The sequence below is a fragment of the Alosa pseudoharengus genome, unplaced genomic scaffold, assembly GCF_046254945.1.
Source record: "Alosa pseudoharengus isolate Yale_2024_CS ecotype anadromous, Long Island Sound unplaced genomic scaffold, YU_APseudo_1.1 YU_APseudo_1.1_scf_10, whole genome shotgun sequence".
In the NCBI taxonomy this organism is placed as follows: domain Eukaryota; kingdom Metazoa; phylum Chordata; class Actinopteri; order Clupeiformes; family Clupeidae; genus Alosa; species Alosa pseudoharengus.
In genome coordinates, this window is record NW_027468565.1 from 4,840,001 (window position 1) to 4,859,332 (window position 19,332).

General features: G+C 49.4%; 1 protein-coding gene across 1 annotated transcript in view; it reads left to right on the plus strand.

Moving 5' to 3' along the window:
• Window positions 1-19,332, plus strand: part of LOC143142596 (zinc finger homeobox protein 3-like) — a 39,985-nt gene that overhangs the window by 10,623 nt on the left and 10,030 nt on the right. Inside the window, exons 2-7 of the mRNA XM_076303602.1 lie at window positions 2,262-5,678; window positions 8,262-8,490; window positions 15,890-15,994; window positions 17,077-17,207; window positions 17,638-17,838; window positions 19,168-19,270. Coding sequence (XP_076159717.1) covers window positions 2,298-5,678; window positions 8,262-8,490; window positions 15,890-15,994; window positions 17,077-17,207; window positions 17,638-17,838; window positions 19,168-19,270 — 4,150 coding nt within the window. The 5' untranslated portion in view covers window positions 2,262-2,297. The remainder of the gene's footprint in view (window positions 1-2,261; window positions 5,679-8,261; window positions 8,491-15,889; window positions 15,995-17,076; window positions 17,208-17,637; window positions 17,839-19,167; window positions 19,271-19,332) is intronic.

Consider the following 19,332-nt stretch of genomic DNA (forward strand, 5'->3'; position numbering starts at 1 on the left):
TACCCCCCACCCCTCTCCATTTCGGCCCATACACATCTTTCCATCTCTGTCTGTCTCTCTCCATCTTTCTATCTATCTATCTATCTATGTCTGTCTATCCTTATGAATATCTCTATCTAACGATCTCTGTCCATCTCTCCTTATAGATATCTCTATCTAACCCTCGGTCACACTTTCTCTCCATCTTTCCATTTCTTTCTAACCTTCTCTCTCTTCTCTGTTCATACACACATACATCAACATTAACTTCATCACACATCATACAGGAATCATGCTTCAAGATAGTCAACACATGTCAACATGGAATCTCTCTCTCTTGCTCTCTCTTTCTTTCACTCACTCCTCACTCACTAACACACACACACACACACACACACACACACAAACACTCACAGAACACGAGGAGAGCGCAGGGTACAGGAGGATCAAATGACAAACTGCCACGTTTCAGTAGATCCCTCTTTCCATATGCCCTCATCTGAGCAGGCTGAATGACATTTCCTGTTCCATTCAGTGCAATCAGCCCTCATTGTATTGGCCGAGGAGCCTGTCTTTACCTGTGCGTGCCTCAGTGAAAGCCCTCTGATGATGTAGACCACAGCTACGGGAGGATGATTCCTGCTCATGGCCCTCGTTGTGATTGAGAGCCCCTATTTTGACTTGAGGATTTCCCCGTCACTGTCACCGTGTCCAGGCCACAAAGGGGCTCAGTGATGTGCTGCTTGGGTCCTATGTTGAAAGACTTCAACAGAACAAAAAAAATGAGAGAGAGAGAGGGGAGAAAGGTGAAAAGAGGGAAGTGGAGAGCACTGTATCATTGATTTTTCCAGGAAAACCAGTGTTCAGCGTAAGAGCTCTTGACCTGATCTGACTCCTAAATAATCTGCTCTTTTTCGTGACTCCGCTGTGTTATTTTAACCCTCACACACACACACACACACACACACACACACAGTAGCGTGGCTCCAGGGCTGCCTCAGTCTGCAAGCCTCTAATCCTAGCCTGAGGAGAACAATGTGTGTGTGAACTGTGTCTGTGTGTTTTAGAGTGAGAGTGTGTGTGTGTGTGTGTATGTGTGTGTGTGTGTGTTCAATCATTGAACACGTCCCCTGTGCCACATCAGAGTGTTTCTCGGTATCAATAGCAGCATCCTGCCGCAGATTCCTGTAAGTTGCTTAGCATTGCTGCTATTGATTTTCCCATAAGGGAGCTAACTCCTCCAGTAGCCTCCGCTACACACACACACAAACACACACACCCCTGTCTGGGCCTCACAGTCTGGGCTGAGGGAGTGTGCAGGATAGGAGAGTTTAAGAGGTGCAGAGTACATACTAACACACACACACACCAACGTAAATATGTACCATAAACAGAAGTCTTAAATAAACAGAAGTCTTAAATAAACGTCTTAAATAAAAGTCTAAAGTCTTAAAACAGAAAATGCACACATACAGAACCATATGTACACACACACACACATATTATCTATCTAAACAATCACCAGTGCTTATACACCCCTATAGACCAGAGGACTCTTGCCAGGCACAGCATTTTCACAGCCAGACCCCTATTAAACCCCAGCCATCCTATTAATCCCCCCCCCCCCACACACACACACACACACTTCTGTCAGAGACCTCTTCTGTGCGGGGATCACAGGCTTGGTAACCTGCATGCATACATGCACACACACCCCCTCTCTCTCACTCACACACACACACACACACACACACACACCCATCCATCATTTTTGTCTTTATATATGAAAGAGAATGAGCTGTGTGTATCTGTTTTTCAGGAGAATATTATATATTATATGCACTCAGGTAGAACAAAGCAGATGTGTTCCCCTTTCTTTATATTCTATTCTTCTATAGACATTTCTCTTTGTCTGTCTTCTTTCTTTTCTTCCTCTGTTGTCTTATTCCTCAAGTCTCACTTTTCTTTCCATCAACACACTCGCTGTGGTGGTGATGTTATTGATTGCTAGGATATCAGATGTGCACTTTGTTTGTACTGAACAGAGCCATCACTCAAGCACTTACACCCCCCGTGCACTACACTGAATGCTAAGGATGTAGTAGCTCAAACGTGTGCATGATGTTACATCATGTCTTATTATCAATAACAAATATTTGATATTTTTAACTAAATATAGCTTTATTTTATCCTGATGAGTATTTCATTTTTATATAATTTTACTGTGTTTGGATAAATATGTTTTTATTGTGTTATTCATGTTTTCTCTCTGTCCTCCTCAGGTCAGGGTGTGATGGTCCCGCGGTGTAGGCACGAGGATGGAGTTCTGTGACTCCACGGACCATGAGGGCTCCCAGACCCAGCCTCCCTGGAGGCTCCCCCACCCCGGCCTGCTCCTCCTGCCCAAGGACCAGCCCCTCTCGCTGGGCACGCTCTCCCCGCTCATCCCCTCTCCCCTGCTGCACCTCCAGAGCCCCACCGCAGCAGCCGAGAAGGGCCTGAGGAGGCGGCCCACCACAGGAGGGGAGGAGGAGGACGAGGAAGAGGAGAACGGAGGAGGAGCAGAGGAGAGGAGGAGGGACGAGGGAGGAGTGAATGGAATGGACCAGGGGTTTGGGGGACAAGTGGGAGGAGCTTTAGGGGCAGGAAGTGATGTAGGCGAGGAGGACTGTTACGACGAGAATGAGATGGTCGAGGAGTTCGAGGAGGACGAGGAGGAGGAGGGCGACGTGGAGGAGCTGGTGGGGGAGATTGTGTACCGGCCAGATGGTTCTGCATTTGTTGTGGAGAACCTGAACCAGCTAAGTCAGAGGGAGGCCGAGGGGGACAACCCCACCCCGCCTCCCGCGCCCCAACCCCCCCTCACCATCAGCACCTGCCACATCGCCGCATCCCTGGCGCCCTGGTTCCACCCGCCCTCTCAGAACCAGAACCAAACCCAGATCCAAACTCTGGCGCAGCCTGGACCCACCCTGCACAGTTTCCGCGTGTTCCATTTGCATCACCAGGACGACGGCCAGCAGCCAACCAGCAATGGTCTACCCAAAGATGACTTCCTCACCGAGGCTGCGGACGCGTCCGGGGGGCGGGCCTCGGGGTTGCCTGGGCGACGGCCCATCCTGATGTGCTTCCTATGCCGGCTGTCGTTCGGCTGCGCGCGCTCGTTCACGCTGCACGCGGCCCGGGAGCACGGCGTGGCTCCGAGCGAGCGCGAGCGCCGCCTGCTCGCCCTCAAGAACGCCTCCGCCATCATCCAGCCTGTGGCCCCCGGCAACCGGCCCCTCCTTAGCTTCCTGGAACCAAAAATCGGGAGCGGGTCGGCCCCCCCCACTGCCGCTCCCCGCTCCCCTCACACCCAAACCCAAACTCCAACCCCCACCCCAGCTCCCTGGCCTGCCAAAGACCCCCACACCCCTCTGGGGCAGCTCCAAACCCTGCCTGAGTCGAGGAGGCGAGATGGGGAAGGGGACCAAGGGACAGGGGGAGAGAGAGGACTCTTTACAAGGGATGGAGTGATTGTGAGAGAGGAGGAGGAGGAAGAGGAAGAGTACTTTGAGGAGGAGGAAGGGGATGAGGGGTTGCTCTCAGACTTGGACGATGATGAGCGCGACCTAGCCGAGGCCGGCGGTCGTGGCAACGGTAGCAGTGGCAGCGGTAGCAGCAAAGGCGGACTGAGGGAGGAGGCCCTCGCAAACCAAAGCGATATTTCCAAATCTCCTTTGCTGGCTACTCCTGCCCACACCCAAACCCCCACCCTCGCCCCTAGCCTCTCCACCCCAGCAGGAGTGGCTGAGGGAACCAGCTTTACGCCCAGCGCAGCCCCCCCCACCAGCTTTAACTGCCTGTCCCGTGCCCAGCCGCTCTCCCCCGCGGACAACAGCGGCAAGACAGGGTCGCCCGCCTCGGCGCCCAGAGACGAATGTGCCAACAGAGAGAGTGCCAACGCAACACAACCAAACGACGGCTCGCCCGACAGAGCCACCGCTAGCAGCAACAGCTTGCAGCACCCCAGCCACCCACACAACCCCCACCACCACCACCACCACAACCAGCAGCAGCATCCTGGCCTGACCTACACCCTGCCCAGGCAGGGAACTCCCTCGGCAGGCTCCCCTGAGGCCCTTCAGGACCTGGGCGCTGGAGGAGGATCCAGCAGTGGTGGTGGCAGCATGGTGGACTTCGGGAGCAGCAGCGGAGAAAACGGGGCCCAGAGCTCGCCCTACGCCATGGGCAGCTACCTGTCGGGCTCTCACTCGCGCAACTCCTGCAAGACGCTCAAGTGCCCCAAGTGCAACTGGCACTACAAGTACCAGCAGACGCTTGAGGCGCACATGAAGGAGAAGCATCCAGAGTCTGATGGCGATGAGTGCCCCTACTGCAGCAGTGGGCAGAGCCACCCACGGCTGGCCCGCGGCGAGACCTACACCTGCGGCTACAAGCCTTTCCGCTGCCACGTCTGCCAGTACTCCACCACCACCAAGGGCAACCTCAGCATCCACATGCAGTCCGACAAGCACCTGCACAACATGCAGAACCTGCAGAACGGCGGAAGCGGCTCGGGCACCGAGGCTGGCCACACGCACTCGCACGGCTCGGCTCGCGACGCCCAGGGCTACGGGAACGCGCCCACGGGAGGTGGCGCGGCGTCAGCTGCCCCGTGCCCTACGCAGCCCAGCGCGCTGCACCCCCCACCGCGTGCCCACTCACAGCCGCACGCGGGCCAGGTGGGGCCTCAGGTGGGCGGCACGTGCAGCTCGCCGTCGCCCGCCAAACCCAAGGGCCCGGCCATGTGGCGCTGCGAGGTGTGCGACTATGAGACCAACGTGGCGCGCAACCTGCGCATCCACATGACCAGCGAGAAGCACACCCACAACATGCTGCTGCTGCAGCAGAACCTGGCCCAGATGCAGCAGCACCGCACGGGCATGCGGCTGGCGCTCGGCGGGGCACTGGGGGCAGGCGGGGGTCCAGCCTCGCTGCCCCCCACCCCCTCTGACACCGACATCTACCAGTTCTACCTGTCGCAGGCGCGCAGTCTCAACCTGACGCTTGGCACCAAGGCCGATCCCATGGCCACCGATGCCCAGTTCCTGCGCAGCATCTTCTCCGCGCAGGACGTCTCTGGACTGGCACTGACCCGTGGGGAGCCGGAGATGGAGGTGCCCGCCTCTGACCATCACCCGGGCACCCACGAGCCATCTCCGGGTGGCGTTGACCTCGCGGCCGGCCAGAGCATGTTCCAGTGCGGCGTGTGCGAGCAGTTCTCGTGCGACGGGCTGGACGGACTGGCACGGCACCTGGCCGCCCAGCGCTCGCTGCCCGAGTCCGAGTGGCGCAGCACGGTGGGCGAGAGCCACCACTGCCGGCTGTGCCAGTACGCCACGCCGCTGCGCGCCAACTTCCAGCTGCACTGCCAGACAGACAAGCACCTGCTGAGGTACCAGCTGGCCGCACACCTGCGGGAGGGCCGTGCCCGACGTCGCCGCGGCAGCCGCGGCCATGACAACGGTGGGGAGGAGCGAGAGGACGAGAGGGAGAAGGAGAGGGAGGTGGAGTGGTGGCTGAACAGTGTGAGCGTAAACGTGGGCAACCCCGTGCGACTCCGCTGCAACGCCTGTGCCTACGATGCCCCGAGTCTGGAGAAGCTTAAACTGCACACCATGAACTCACAGCACGAGAGCAGCCTCAGGCTCCACAAGGTAACAAACACACACACACACACACACACACACACACACACACTCAAACACTCAATTTCATTGAGTACAAAGTAACGCATATATACACATAGACAGAGACACACAGTATCAGATCAGCCTTAGTCTCCACTTGATGAGAGGACACAACTCATCAAAACTGAACACAAATATGCACATATACAGAATAAGCTAGCATATTTAATATGAATGGTAATCATCTTGTAAAAATATAAATATATTTTATGAAAATGCAAATGTAGCCCTTTCGTATCAGTAAGTGTCAAATCAGTGTATCAGACAGTCCCTCACTCGTGCATTGCCCCTCTGAGACGGTGTCAGGGATTTAAAGGTTCCTCTGATATTTAAAATAATCCGCTGATACTTGAGCAGAAGTGGACAGATCTTCCATATCACAGGCCTTGTTGAACAAGGGCTTCCAGGTGTTAAATAAGTCAGACTCCCTGAAGCTCAGCAGAGGCTTTGGCCCTTTCATTTCACTACAACCACACACACACACACACACACACACACAAACACACACTTGCACACGCTCTCCTTTACTGCGTCTGATGGCCCCAACCATCCCAATGTCCTTAGCTCTCCTCCAGCCTTCTCTGTCTGTGATCAGAGTGACTGATTAACAGATGTGCTTCTGAAAGGCCCCAGCTCCAAGAGCACCTCTGGGTGAGGCCCAGGCAGAGGTCACGGGGCCACCGTCCCGGCACTGATTACCCCGGAGAGGTGGAGGTGTGTGTGGGGGAGTCGGCCACTCCGGCCCCCGGTCTGTGAGGCCTAGGTGGTGGTGGGCAGTAATTGAGATTGATTGGATGTTATTTTTTCTCTGCTGCTAATGCACTCCATTAGTCCAGCACATCCGTAATCAGTTTAGACTGCAGAGGTAAATGGAGTGGGGTTTCACTGGGTACACACACACACACACAGACATACAGACGCAGACGCACAGACACACAGAGACACAGACACACACACAGAGAACACACATTTATTCATACACAACACACAAAACTGTTTAGAACGTACATGTGCACATCTGGCTGGCGAACCATAGAAGGTCAGTTTCAGATGTATAGCAATCAGGCATTGAACTAAAGTTATACATCTGAAGAGAAACACTGGCTGAATTATACGGATAGCTGAGAAAGTCACATGGATATCCTTGAAAAATCCCCATATTGCAGTGGGGAAAACCAGAGAAAATACCACCACTCCACCTATGGAGTATAATAAAGCCTTTCTGGTTCTGAGAATAGATGTAAGTGGTTCACCTGATCTAGTTCTTAAGAGAGGGAGATTGTTTGGTTCCAAATGTCAACTTGCTCCCCTCACAGAGCACATGCCGCTTGCCTTCTCCTCCACTGCCATGACAACTCGCTGGCCAATCGCGGAGAAGGTTATTGGCGGCTATTTTTGGGCCACTCTTGAATGTGGCTTGACCAGGTTGGGATCGCATTTCGCTGACCTTATGAAGCTGAAACCCAACCTGGTGCTGCTGGATTAGACCCAGCTTTGGTGGTCCGATCGTGTCACAACAGCTCTGTGTTCGCCCTCCTGCTAAAAGGGAGGCATTGATGGCTTATTGATTGGCTTTGATCAGTACACACTTCAGAGGCACTGGTCTGTGGCAGAGGCAGATGGTGACCACAGAGGCAGGTGAGCTCACCACTCGGGAGGTCTGCCCCTACAGATGGGTTAGCGTGAGCCTAACGCTGGATTGTTTTGCCCATAACAGATTTGTTTAGTAAGGTGTTGATAGTACAGTGCACTGGTTAGCATTGCTGCTTTCCAAGCAGTTGCACTGGGTTTGATGCCCATTGGTTCATACACATACACATAAACACTCAGAGAGAGAGAGAAAGCCATCAAGCTTTGTCTGCATTAGAATTTACAGTAAACCAGTGCACACTAAAAGAAAAGAGTGCATATGAGTGATAGATAGAGAGAGAATAGAGGAGCAGAATGGAGTCAGAGAGAGAGAGAGAGAAAGAGAGGGGCAGAGGGAGAGAGAAGGGAGTCAGAAAGAGAGAGGGAGGGGGAGAGGGAGAGAGAGAAGGGAGTCGGACAGAGAGAGAGAGAGAGAGAGAGGGAGGGGAGAGAGAGATGGGAGGCAGAGCTGTCTTCATTGATCTACCCTCCTCTCAGCTGTAATGTGTCTGTTGTTTACATTCCATTGCCTTGGTTATGGGAAGGGAGTTCAATAGTTATTGCATTATTTAGTGTTAAAGAGACCTAGACTTCAGCAAGGGTCAAACAGGACAAGCCTGCTCCTCTCTTCCCTCCTCTTCTGCTCATGATAGCTCTCCTATCCTTTCACCACCTCTCCTCTTTTGTCCTCTTTTCTTCTCCTCCCTTCTCCTCCTTTCCACACTCCTATCTCCTTTCTTCTCCTTTCCTTCTCTGGTCTATTCTGTTCATCTTCTCTTCTCTCTCTCTCTCTCTCTCTCTCTCTCTGTAGAGATATTAGAGAGAGAGAAGTATTAGTATTCACACAGATTAGTGTCATCTGTACACTCCTGAAATATAACCCTCTTTCTGTATCTCTCTCTCGCTCTCTCTCTCTCTCAGTATTTTCAGCAGTTAACCGGTGCTGTGGATGAGGGGTGTGTCTTCCACTGTCTGCTATGTGACTACTCCACTTCATCCAGCCTCTCTCTGGTGCAGCACTCCCATTCGCTCAGCCATCAACGTGGGGAGGGGCTGTGGCGCTTCCAGCGAATCCAGAGAGGTCTGCCAGAGGAAGAGGAGGAGCTTAGTGCCATCTTCACAGTTAGGAAGCCCCCAGTACCAGACGAAGGTAAGATACAGAATGTCCACTTACAGTAACACACACACACACACACACTAACGGGCACTAACAGACATGCACTAAATGTTTTATTTCGTTTACCTCAGTTTTTTTTCTTTTTCATTTTCTGTTTGACTGGGCATTTCTTGTGAGATGAGCCATTGGGATCCACATTTTTAGACGTTGATTGATTTACCACTTTGTTTGTTTTTGTTTGTTGTTTTTTTTTTTGCCAACTTAACACCACACTCCACATTAATTACCGTCTTTGGCTGGCATGTGACTGCGCCCATGTGGGCAGGGGTGTAATTTAGGGTCCTCAGCGTGCTCTGAGCCAAGCCTTTTATTAGCGTCTGTTAATGACAGGTCAGGGAGCCTGCTTAAGACAACAAAGAGGGAGTGTGTGAACATGCCGAATTAAACCGATAAACAAGATGGAGCGGAGCGGGAGCGAACGAGGGGCTGGCGGAGGGGAGAGGCAGCGAGTGGGAGCCAGGGGGCGGCCCCAATATGGAGCGGAAGAAAAGAAGCGTGCGGCCGGGACAATTAGCTCTCACATTCAGGGCCACTAATGACCAGCCCACCAGAGAGACAAGCTGGCATCCTGTCAAAGAAGCGCCATTGTGTGAACACACAGAAAGAGAGGGAGAGAAATGTGACCGATCCTGAAAGAAAAAATAGTGTGAGTGAAAGACCAAGAATGTGAGGGAGGCAGAGAGAGAGAGAGGGAGAGGGACCAGGAAGGGTGGGAGAGAAAGAGGGAGAACATGGATGGGAGAGAGAGAAAGAGAGAATGAGGGACTCTGAAGGGAGAGAATGGGGAGAGGAGGGTCGGCGGAGCAGGATTTGTCACGCAGACAGGCTGAGCAGGAGCTATCTGTGGAATGTTATTTTTCCTGCTTGTTAAAATGCAGAGCACCTGCAAACATGAACCCTGTCGAGAGGGGGGGGGGGGTATATGGGGAGGGAGAAAGAATGAGATGTATTGAGGTAAGGACAAAAAATATGAAATGAAAGAAAGGGGGAGGGAGGACGAGGAGAGGAAGGAGAGGCTGTGGTTGTAAATGCAGCCCCCTGTTGGGCCTTGGGCTTGCTGGCCTTGATTTCCAGACGCAGGGATCTGGGGGTCCGATAGTGCGACCTATGTGCTACTCCCTCTCCGCTACACACAGCGCCGGTCCACTAGAGAGAACTGTGTCTAGCTCCCCCTCCACCTACAGCCCAGAGGACAAGCAGCTTTGCACTCAGATACACACAGAGACAGCAATAAAAGTAAAGAAATTAAAACAAAGGAATGGAATGAGAAATTGTGTGGGGGGGGGGGGAACATAGGTACGTATACATTTTTTATTTCAAAGACAGATATATGTGTTTCGTTCAAATGTAAAAAATGTGTATTTCAGAAGTGACACACCCTTCTGAATGCAGACATTACTGATAGCACATGATGTGTTGGCCATTATGTGTTGCACAGCACAGATGACAAATAATCAGTTACTTACACCAATCATGAGTCTAGGCCTAAACCAGAGGCTCACTGTCAGACACTACTTTAGCTTACATCGTCATCAAGCTCTTCTTATGTGCAAAATAATTCTGTCAAGTTAAATAAATGCACTTCTGATTCTGTGTCTGCTGGACCACCGAAGTCCTGTAAGTAGATCTGAGGACTTAAAAAATCAGATTGCAACATATAACCACGGGATAATCTATCATAATCTTTTAAACCAGCATGAAGCCGAAAGACTTGTGGATTTTGTCTCAAGTAGTGAATTGAGCTGAATATCGGTCCGATTATCCTTTACTGTGGGCCTGCATGGAGGGAGGGAGAAGGGGGTGGGCAGAGAGTGGAGAGAGAAAAGAAAGAGGCGGGGGCAGGGAGAATGGCAGACGCTTGCCAGGTATTGATTGTGTTAATTGATATGCCAATATTCACACTCGTTACATCAGCTAGTGTGTGTGTGGGGTCCCTGCTAACGAGAGCCGGGCACTGATCAATGCTGCCGATAAAGACCTCAGACGCTAACAAGCAACGGGTTAATGAAACATCACCAATTAACCCGCACCAATTAGCCTGTGGCCAGGGATGCAGGAGAGGTCTCGTTCGACCAGGCACTGGTCCAAGGGAAGATGGAGAGGGTGTTGGTGACTCCAGAGAAATGGGGCGGATCTGTCTCATTTAGTTCTTTTTGTTTCTTTGTGTTGTTCATGTACACCTTTTATGTCCTGCCTCTGTGTGTGTGTTTCCCCTCATCAATTAAATCTCTAAGAGGCCACAGTGAAGCGCCGTCCTCTGATCACACTGGTGGGTTAAGCTGTGTGAGTGATTGTTGCTGCGAAGCTCTTTGCATCAGACCACTCACTGCATAAAGAACTTCTACGCTAATGACTGGTCTTTTTCTTCTTGTAATAATTGTTTCTGTGAGCGTAGAGGTCAATGTGCCGTGTGTGTGTGTGTGTGTGTGTGTGAGTGAGTGAGTGAGTGAGAGAGTGTGAGACTAGTAAACACATTGTCCTTTCCGTCCCTGATTGACACCCATTCAGGTTCACCCCCAGCCTGCTATCTTTGGTAAACACTCTGTTGACAGTCCCGCTTTCCTCTCCTCTCCTGCCCTGTCCATCCTGCCTCGCTCTCTCGTCCAATCAGACACAGAGGGCCCCAGCTCCAGATAATTAGCACCCGCCCGCACACACTGGCCTGGCTCCAGTAACCTTCAGAATAATTACAACGTGTGTGTGTGTGTGTGTGTGTGTGTGTGTGTGTGTGTGTGTGTGTGTGTGTGTGTGTGTGTGTGTGTGTGTGTGTGTGTGTGTGTGTGTCGAGGCCGCCCTGCCGCGCCTGGCCAGGTGTTACAGTCGTGCTGGAATGCTGCTGCTGCTCCTGCTGCTTGCTGGACGCTTGGCCTCCGCCGCAGCCTTGAGCACATAATGACAGCCTATTATCTGTGCCGCAGTGCATTGTGGGTACCATGTGATGACACCCGACTTCGATAACAGGAAGCAGCTGCAAGGACTTTCTTAGACACACACACATACATATATTTACTCTGCATACACATATTGAGAAATTACAGGGCTTATCATTCCCTGATATCCTGTCCAATTTACATTTTCACAATTTGCATCCATGAAACGAATTAATTAAGTACATACACAAAATTGTGTTCTGTTTTTCTTTTTCTGGTCATAGCCACTTCTGTACGGTTCAGTAACAAATGCCACAGATCACACTCAAGCTCCACTTGTCCCTCAGTCTGTGGATATAGGCACAGCCTCTTTAGTTATCCTGCCACACTTGACAGAAGGTGTGTGTGTGTGTGTGTGTGTGTGTGTGTGTGTGTGTGTGTGTGTGTGTGTGTGTGTGTGTGTGTGTGTGTGTGTGTGTGTGTGTGTGTGTGTGTGTGTGTGTGTGTGTGTGTGTGTGTGTGTGTGTGTGTGTGTGTGTACGAGAAAAGTGTTCTCCAGCTGGTCACGCTTAAATAAACAGTGGCTTTAGTCGATCGGAACATCAGAGACGCCAATAGCTCCGACCGGTCAGGGTGGCGGCTCTGAATGAGTGGGCTATTGATCCCTGTCGGAACTCCGGGGCATTCCCTAATTTAAAATCAATGCCAGATCAATGACGCGGGGCATTAGCATACTGATCTGCCAGATTACCAGTGAAGTGAGGTGCACTGAACACACTGTGTGCATGTGTGTTTGGGTTTGAGAGGGGGAGTGTTGACTCTATTATGTTCAATTTAATGGACTACACTGCCCTGTCACGACTTCTGCTAAGCTGGACAGCTATCCATCCAGGTTCATTAGTCTAACGTCAGCCATTTTCTTCAAGATCCCAGCAATGCTTCATTCTCTCCCTCTCTCTCTCCCTCTCTCTCTTTCTCTCTCTCTCTTTCTTTCTTTCTTTCTTTCTTTCTTTCTTTCTTTCTTTCTTTCTTTCTTTCTTTCTTTCTTTCTCTCTCTCTCTCCCTCTTTCTCTCTCCCTCTTTCTCACTCTCTCTTTCTCTCTTTCTCTCTGTGTGTGTGTATTTGAGTGTGTGTGTTCCCTTGTATGTCTACTTGTTTGTGTGTGTGTTCTCCTCAGCCTCCAACACTCCTCATTCTCAGAGCTCATTGTACTCCATTACGCTAATTGCTAATAGCTAATCTCTGACACTGAGTGCGACCCAGAAAAAGTTGATGCTTACCTTATCATTTCTCTTGTGTGTGTGTGTGTGTGTGTGTGTGTGTGTGTGTGTGTGTGTGTGTTTGTAGAGTCAGCAGTACACTCAGGCTAATCTCTCATTTAGCTAACACCATTTTAAGGTGGAGAGCATTAAGCTAACATGTTGTGTTTTAGCCAAATCACTAAGTGATGTGACAGGCAGGGGGGTGGACAGGCGAGTGGGCAGCAGTCAGGGGCATCCACACACACCCTTTCCCTCCATGCCCACGTCAGCACATCCACTGTTTTGGAGCTAATGGCCAGGCCTTATTATGATAATAGGAGCGATATGAAGCTTACCTTTTTAAAAATAATCACATTACTCCCCATGTAAACCTAAAAGGCTTTGGCTGGCCTAGCCTGTCTGTGGGGTATTGTGGCGTAGCTTGTGTGTTTGGCATATCATGTACAGTGCTGTGTGTGTGTGTGTGTGTGTGTGTGTGTGTGTGTGTGTGTGTGTGTGTGTGTGTGTGTGTGTGTGTGTGTGTGTGTGTGTGTGTGTGTGTGTGTGTGTGTGTGTGTGTGTGTGTGTGTGTGTGTGTGTGTGTGTGTGTGTGTGTGTGTGTGTGTGTGTTGTTTACCGCGTGTGTGTAGACAAAGACAGACAGGCTTGTTTTGTGGGTGTGGGTGCATGTACTGCCTGTGTGTGTGTGGTTTCATGTACTGTCTGCAGACGGAGCAGGTGTAGGCTAAGGCTCTTTGACAGTTTCAGGTTGTGTGTTTCATGCTTGTGTGGCTCTGATGAAAAATCAATAGGCTGTCTGGGTAATTGGTGCCAAGATCGCCTCCAGTGCTTCCAGCACCGCTCCTGCAAAGATACCCCTCTTTCTTTCTTTCTTTCTTTCTTTCTTTCTTTCTGCCTTTGAATCCACTCTTTGTATCCTTTTTTGCCGGTTTCTGTCATCCTTATTCCTTTCTGTCATTGTTTTTTTTTTCTTCTTTGCTTTTTCTTTTTCTTTTCTCCATATCTTTATTCTCACTACATTTATTCTTTCTCTATATCTTTCTTTCTTTAATTTATGATTTTCTGTCTGCATACATTTCCCTCCTCAGCCATCTCTTTGTCTTCCCATCTTTCATTTTCCGAGTCACTTGCACATACTTCAACCTGGCTGTGATTGCCCTGCCATGACAACCTTGATTTTTTTTTTTCTTTCTTTCCTTCTTTCTTTCTTTCTTTCTTTCTTTCTCCCCCTTCCTCCACACTCCTCTCTTTCTCTTTTTCTCATCCTTTCCCCACCCTCTCCCTCTTTTCCCCCTCCCCCTCTCGTCGTCCCTCCCTCCTGCGCAGGCAGACAGAGGTGGACAATTGTTTCGTGAAGAAAGCAAAATGGCAGAGAGGGGGAAGGGGGGGGGAGAAGAATGGAGTTTAAAGCAGAGCTCCTCATCCCCTGTCTTTTCTTTCTGTGCAGTGAAGTTTAAACCTTTTGCCTGGAGGTGTGTGTGTGTGTGTGTGTGTGTGTGTGTGTGTGTGTGTGTGTGTGTGTGTGTGTGTGTGTGTGTGTGTGTGTGTGTGTGTGTGTGTGTGTGTGTGTGTGTGTGTGTGTGTGTGTGTGTGTGTGTGTGTGTGTGTGTGTGCGTGCACGCTTTTAAAGAGTTTGAACATGAACACAGGCGGCGAAAGAACAGCAGTATTGGTCCTTCCTGTGTGTGTCTTTGTGTGCATGGAGGCCTTTTGTGTATGATGTTTACCCCTAGAAGGCATAGATGCAGCTGAATGTTCACTCTGCAGTAAGCTCACTAAACACACACACACCCTATAGAACATTCTTCCATACACATCTTCCTGTGTCTCAAAATGGGACCGCTCATTTTGAATGGCATATTGGGATATAGAGTGGAAGAGATTGTAGGACAGCTTCATCATGTCTTAAAAAAGATAATTTGTATGTTTTACAGATAATGCTTTTACTGCCTTAAAAAGCTAATGTGTCTGTGTGTGTGTGTTACTCAAGGGAATGCAACGACATACACCATTTAGGTAATGTGCAATTAGGCCTGACTGTAGTAAATATCTGTAAAAGAACAAAGCAAAAGACAGATTTTTTGTGTGGACCGTGATCCAACTTTGTCATCCGACAAAAGGTCAGAGAAGCCAAATTGCCCTGACACCGTGTGTGTATGATTTGGTGTGTAAGCCGTGGTGCTTTATTCATACGCCGCATCGCTTGTTATTTTCATGAGCGTCGTTGATGCCCGGAGAGCCGAGGCGTGACATGGGGGACGCGGCCCTGAAATGGATTCTGTCGGCCTGACCCCTAGTGACCTTTCCTGGGCATTATCTCTGGCGAAGTGGCCAGTAAGCCCTAGGGGGTCAAATTAAGAGTTACTGTGGAGGCCAGGCTTCTCTCTTTTGCTCTCTCGCTCTTTTTTATTCTCCCTCCCTCCCTCTCTCTCTCTCTCCCTCTCTCTCTCTCTCTCCCACTTCCCCCCCTCTCTCTGTACAATTGCCATGGAGAATGGAGTGGGGGGTGGTTTTGAGGTGTGGGGGGGTGCTGAGAGTATCCCCTGCTGTTTGTTATTAAGTCTAAGCTTTAGACCCCCCCACCTCACCCCACCCCTTCTCTCCCCAGCCGATCAACCCCATCCCACACACACAAATGCACACACACATCGTCCCATAACCGTGGAGATGTAGAACACACTGAGGAGTGGTCAGGCGACAGGATGTGTTAAAACATCTCCAGTGTACTGCTTGAAAATTACATCTGTGTGAAGTTGAAAAGGTGTGTGTGTGTGTGTGTGTTCGCATTGTGTACACATGTTCGCTCAATTTTGTATTTTTTTTTTGGCAACATGGTGAAACAGAATTTATGCTGACTTTTTTGACTGAGCCTTTTTCACTGATATCCCATTTAGAGGGGGTTGTGATGTTTGTCTTAATGTGTGTGAGAGTGTGTGTGTGTGCCTGCTGACGGTTGTTTGAAGCTGTTTGTATTTCTCCTCATTTCTCCTCTCCCGCTCATCCTCATTCGAGGCTGCTCATCCATGCATGTAGAGGGTGACCCCTATGGGTCAAATTATGTTCCTGCAGCTTCTCAGCACAAAAGCACCAAGGCAAAGAGCCTTAGTGCAGATTACCTTTTGTATTGCTTTCTCTCTGGGATTCACTGGCTTTCATCAAAGATACCATTAAAAAAACCTGTTTGTTATTCAGAAAATAATCTTTTGGTTTTGTTTTGTTTTGTGTCTTTCCCCCTCCAGGAGATCAGAGTGAAGTGGAGGCTGCGACTGAGGGCTCTGCAGAGCAGGAGGAGCAGACCAAAACCTCTGTAAAAGGGGGAGAAAAGGAGACAAGTCGAGGCTCAGGTAAGGCATGGGGTGAGGGTGGTTTGTTTTTCAGAAGTGTTGTCACACAGTTTTTGTGTTTGAGGGTGTGTCAGTGTGTTAAGGTGTGTTTGGTAGTAGGATATTTGCAACCACATTCAATTTTAAGCATCAGCATTTTCCTATTATTTGTATGTGTGTGTGTGTGTGCCTGTGTGTCAGAGGGTGTTAGAGTGTGTGTGTGTGTGTCTGTGTGTGCGCGCGTGTTGGCTAGATCCTAATAGGACTTAGGACTGCACTCAGTGTCCGAATCACCTGTCCATTAGTCCTGATGGGAACAGACAGGTTAATGAAGTGACCGTGTGTGTGAGTGAGTGACTGTGAGCGTGTGTGTTTGGTGCAGTGGATCTGCACTAGTCTCTTGCATGCTCTGTTAGCCATTCGGAAGTAAACCGGATGGAATCCCTTCCTTCAGTTTTTTTTCCGATGGTTCTAATCTCCCATGGTCTGGATATTTCACATAGTAACAAACGTTTACATAGTGAAAAAGAAAAACAGAAACAATGTCTTACTTATCACATGAAGAGAGATACATCAATAATGTTAACATTTAATGTTATTTTTTGTCAGTTGGTTAGAAATGATGTACAACAATCATGAATATCATATGGTTTTATTGCTTCTGGGAAGGAGACTCTTTATATGTAAGGTCTTAGGTATGGAATTAAACTGGCACAAGATTAGTATGTCTGAATTTCCTAAAACTGAACTTGTTTGGTAGAATAAATTTGTCTAAAGCGGATTATCTTATTTATTCTCAAGGTATGATCCATCAAGCCCCTCACTGTGTCTTCTATTGTACTTGGACGCTATAATAATAAAAGTAAAGCATTAACGAAAGGGCCTGATGGTTATTGTGGAGACTTTGGCCTACATAGATCATTTCACATTTGATTTTATTTACTTTGTTTCATGACTTCACATGTTTTACCACACTTAACACTGTGTGTGTGTGTGTGTGTGTGTGTGTGTGTGTGTGTGTGTTGAGGGGGGAGGTCTGTGAGTACGTGTATGTGCTCAGAAAAATTGCAGGCGCAGTAAAGAGTTTGTGTTGTTCATTGCAGGCTCCTCGGATGGGGAATGGGACCATAATGACGGCTCTCCCCCACCCAAACGCCCCAGCTCTCGGGCCAGCATGACCGACAGCCCTCCTTCCTCAAAGAAGCCACGAACTGAGCCAGCGTCCACTGAACAAGTGAGGGCCTGAAGAACACTCACACACACACTCTCTCTCTCTCTCTCTCTCTCTCTCTCTCTCTCTCTCGCTCTCTCTCTCTCTCTCTCTCCCTCTCTCTCTCTCCCTCTCTCCCTCTCTCTCTTGTTTTCTTAATCTGTTAGTCATTCATTAGTAACACTTTACGTCCCACCTACAGAAACTTTACAGATGGTTTGTAGACATTTAAGTTCAGTCTTTAAAATGGTTGTTGATCTTTACTCTACATCATCTTAAACCAAACCCAACACGTATACCTAACCTTAACCATAAATTATTATTAACAAAGTGTCAGCAGATATTTTGTGTGTTATCGGATCATCTGTAGATCTGTCTATAGGAGACCCTAAGTAAAGTGTGACCCGTGTATACCATTTACTGAACGTGTCCTGTTGACTCTCCCTTGGCTCAGATGCTGCAGTGCCCATTCTGTCGCTTCAGCCACTCGGACCTAGGCGTCCTGCGGGGTCACGTGATGACCCAGCATTCCCTACAGCCTACGCTGAGATGTCCACTGTGCCGTGACACGCTCGGCAGCGTTTCGCTTCTGCGCACGCACCTGACGCACGTGCACAACGTCACCTCTGACTGCACCAACAAGCTCATCAACACGGTCAGTGTGTGTGTGTGTGTGTGTGTGTGTGTGTGCGCATGTATGTGTTTCCTGTTTCCTGTAAACGTTATCACTATCCAATTGGTTTGGAAGACCAACCATGCAGGCTGGGTGTGTGTGTGTGCGTCTGCGTGTCCGTGTCCGTGTGCGTGCGTGTTGCATTTGCTTGTGCGTGCACATCATCACTTTTTAAAGAGCTCAACTACATGTGTACTGTGTTATAAGGTGTATGTCTCTCTGTCAGAGACACTTTGTTGTGGTTGGATGTATGCTGGCCAGAGAGCAAAGCAGAATTCAGTTTGATTGAGCAACTCATTTGCTGAGAACCAAACAAGACAAGGCAGAAAAAAAATCATTAAAAAGCAAAAAGCCTTTTTAAAATGAGTGGAAAAAACAGAATAAAAGAAATTGCTATTTGTATTGTGACAGCAGACAGTCCTGAAAGTAAAACCCCTTATTTCCTTCCATCATTGTAGCATTCTTTTATCCCCTCCTCTTGACTGTTCTTTTCATTCACCCCTATCAACCTCTTTCTCTCTCTTTCCTCCATCTCTTACTCCCTCTCTCCTGTCACTCTACATTGTTCTCTCTCTCCTCTCCCCCTCTCCCTGCCTCCCCCTCTCCGTGATAGGGTCATGAAAATAATTGTGCTTCATTAATTCTGAGCCTGGACTAGGTGATTGCCGTTATGAACTGTGCTTGCCAATTATGTGCTCTAAATTAAAACTGACCTTGAGATGCTCCCTGTGTTTGCCTCCTGACGCATAATGAAACCCTCTTCTGGAAACGCTCCCCTTTGTAATGGAAATGTCAGCCATTTTAGTCTGTTCTGTGTCTCCCCCCCCCCCCCCCCCTTTTATTCCCCCTCTTGTGTCTCGTTCAAAATTTGTACCTCTACCTTTCCCACTGTCTACCTTTCTCTCTTTTATTTTCTCTCTCTCTTTCTTCCCTTTGTCACCCTCTGCAACCGGATGCAGGTTTTATTGATTTGCCATTTTTAAAAAAAAGCCCCCTTGGATGAGAGGAGAGTGAAAATGATGTGGCTTTTTGATCCTTATTTCACTAAACGTGTTGTGATTGACTGTGGAGAGCTTCCTGTCACACTTGACCCCTGACCCTGATGGAGGGCCTCTCCCGAGATGAGCCCCCCATCTTGGAGGGGCCGTGAGGGGTCCTCTTCCTTGCCCTTAATGCACGTCGACTTCTCTCTATCTAAGGGCACAGGAGACAAGCCCGTAAATCAGACATTACTACCATCGGGCTAATGGCATCTCTAAGGTACTGCCGTTTAATTAATGCTCACCAGCCCTTTATGGTCTCTCTGGTCAGGTGATTGCCTCCGACGTGTTGCCCGCCAGTATGTTTACGCCAGTCCCCAACCCAGAGAAGGAGGGTTCCAACTCGAGCACCGATAACACAAAGAAACTACACGGTTTGTCTTCCATTCTTATAATTACATAGTGCTATTTTTATTTTTCACACAGAGTAATTTTT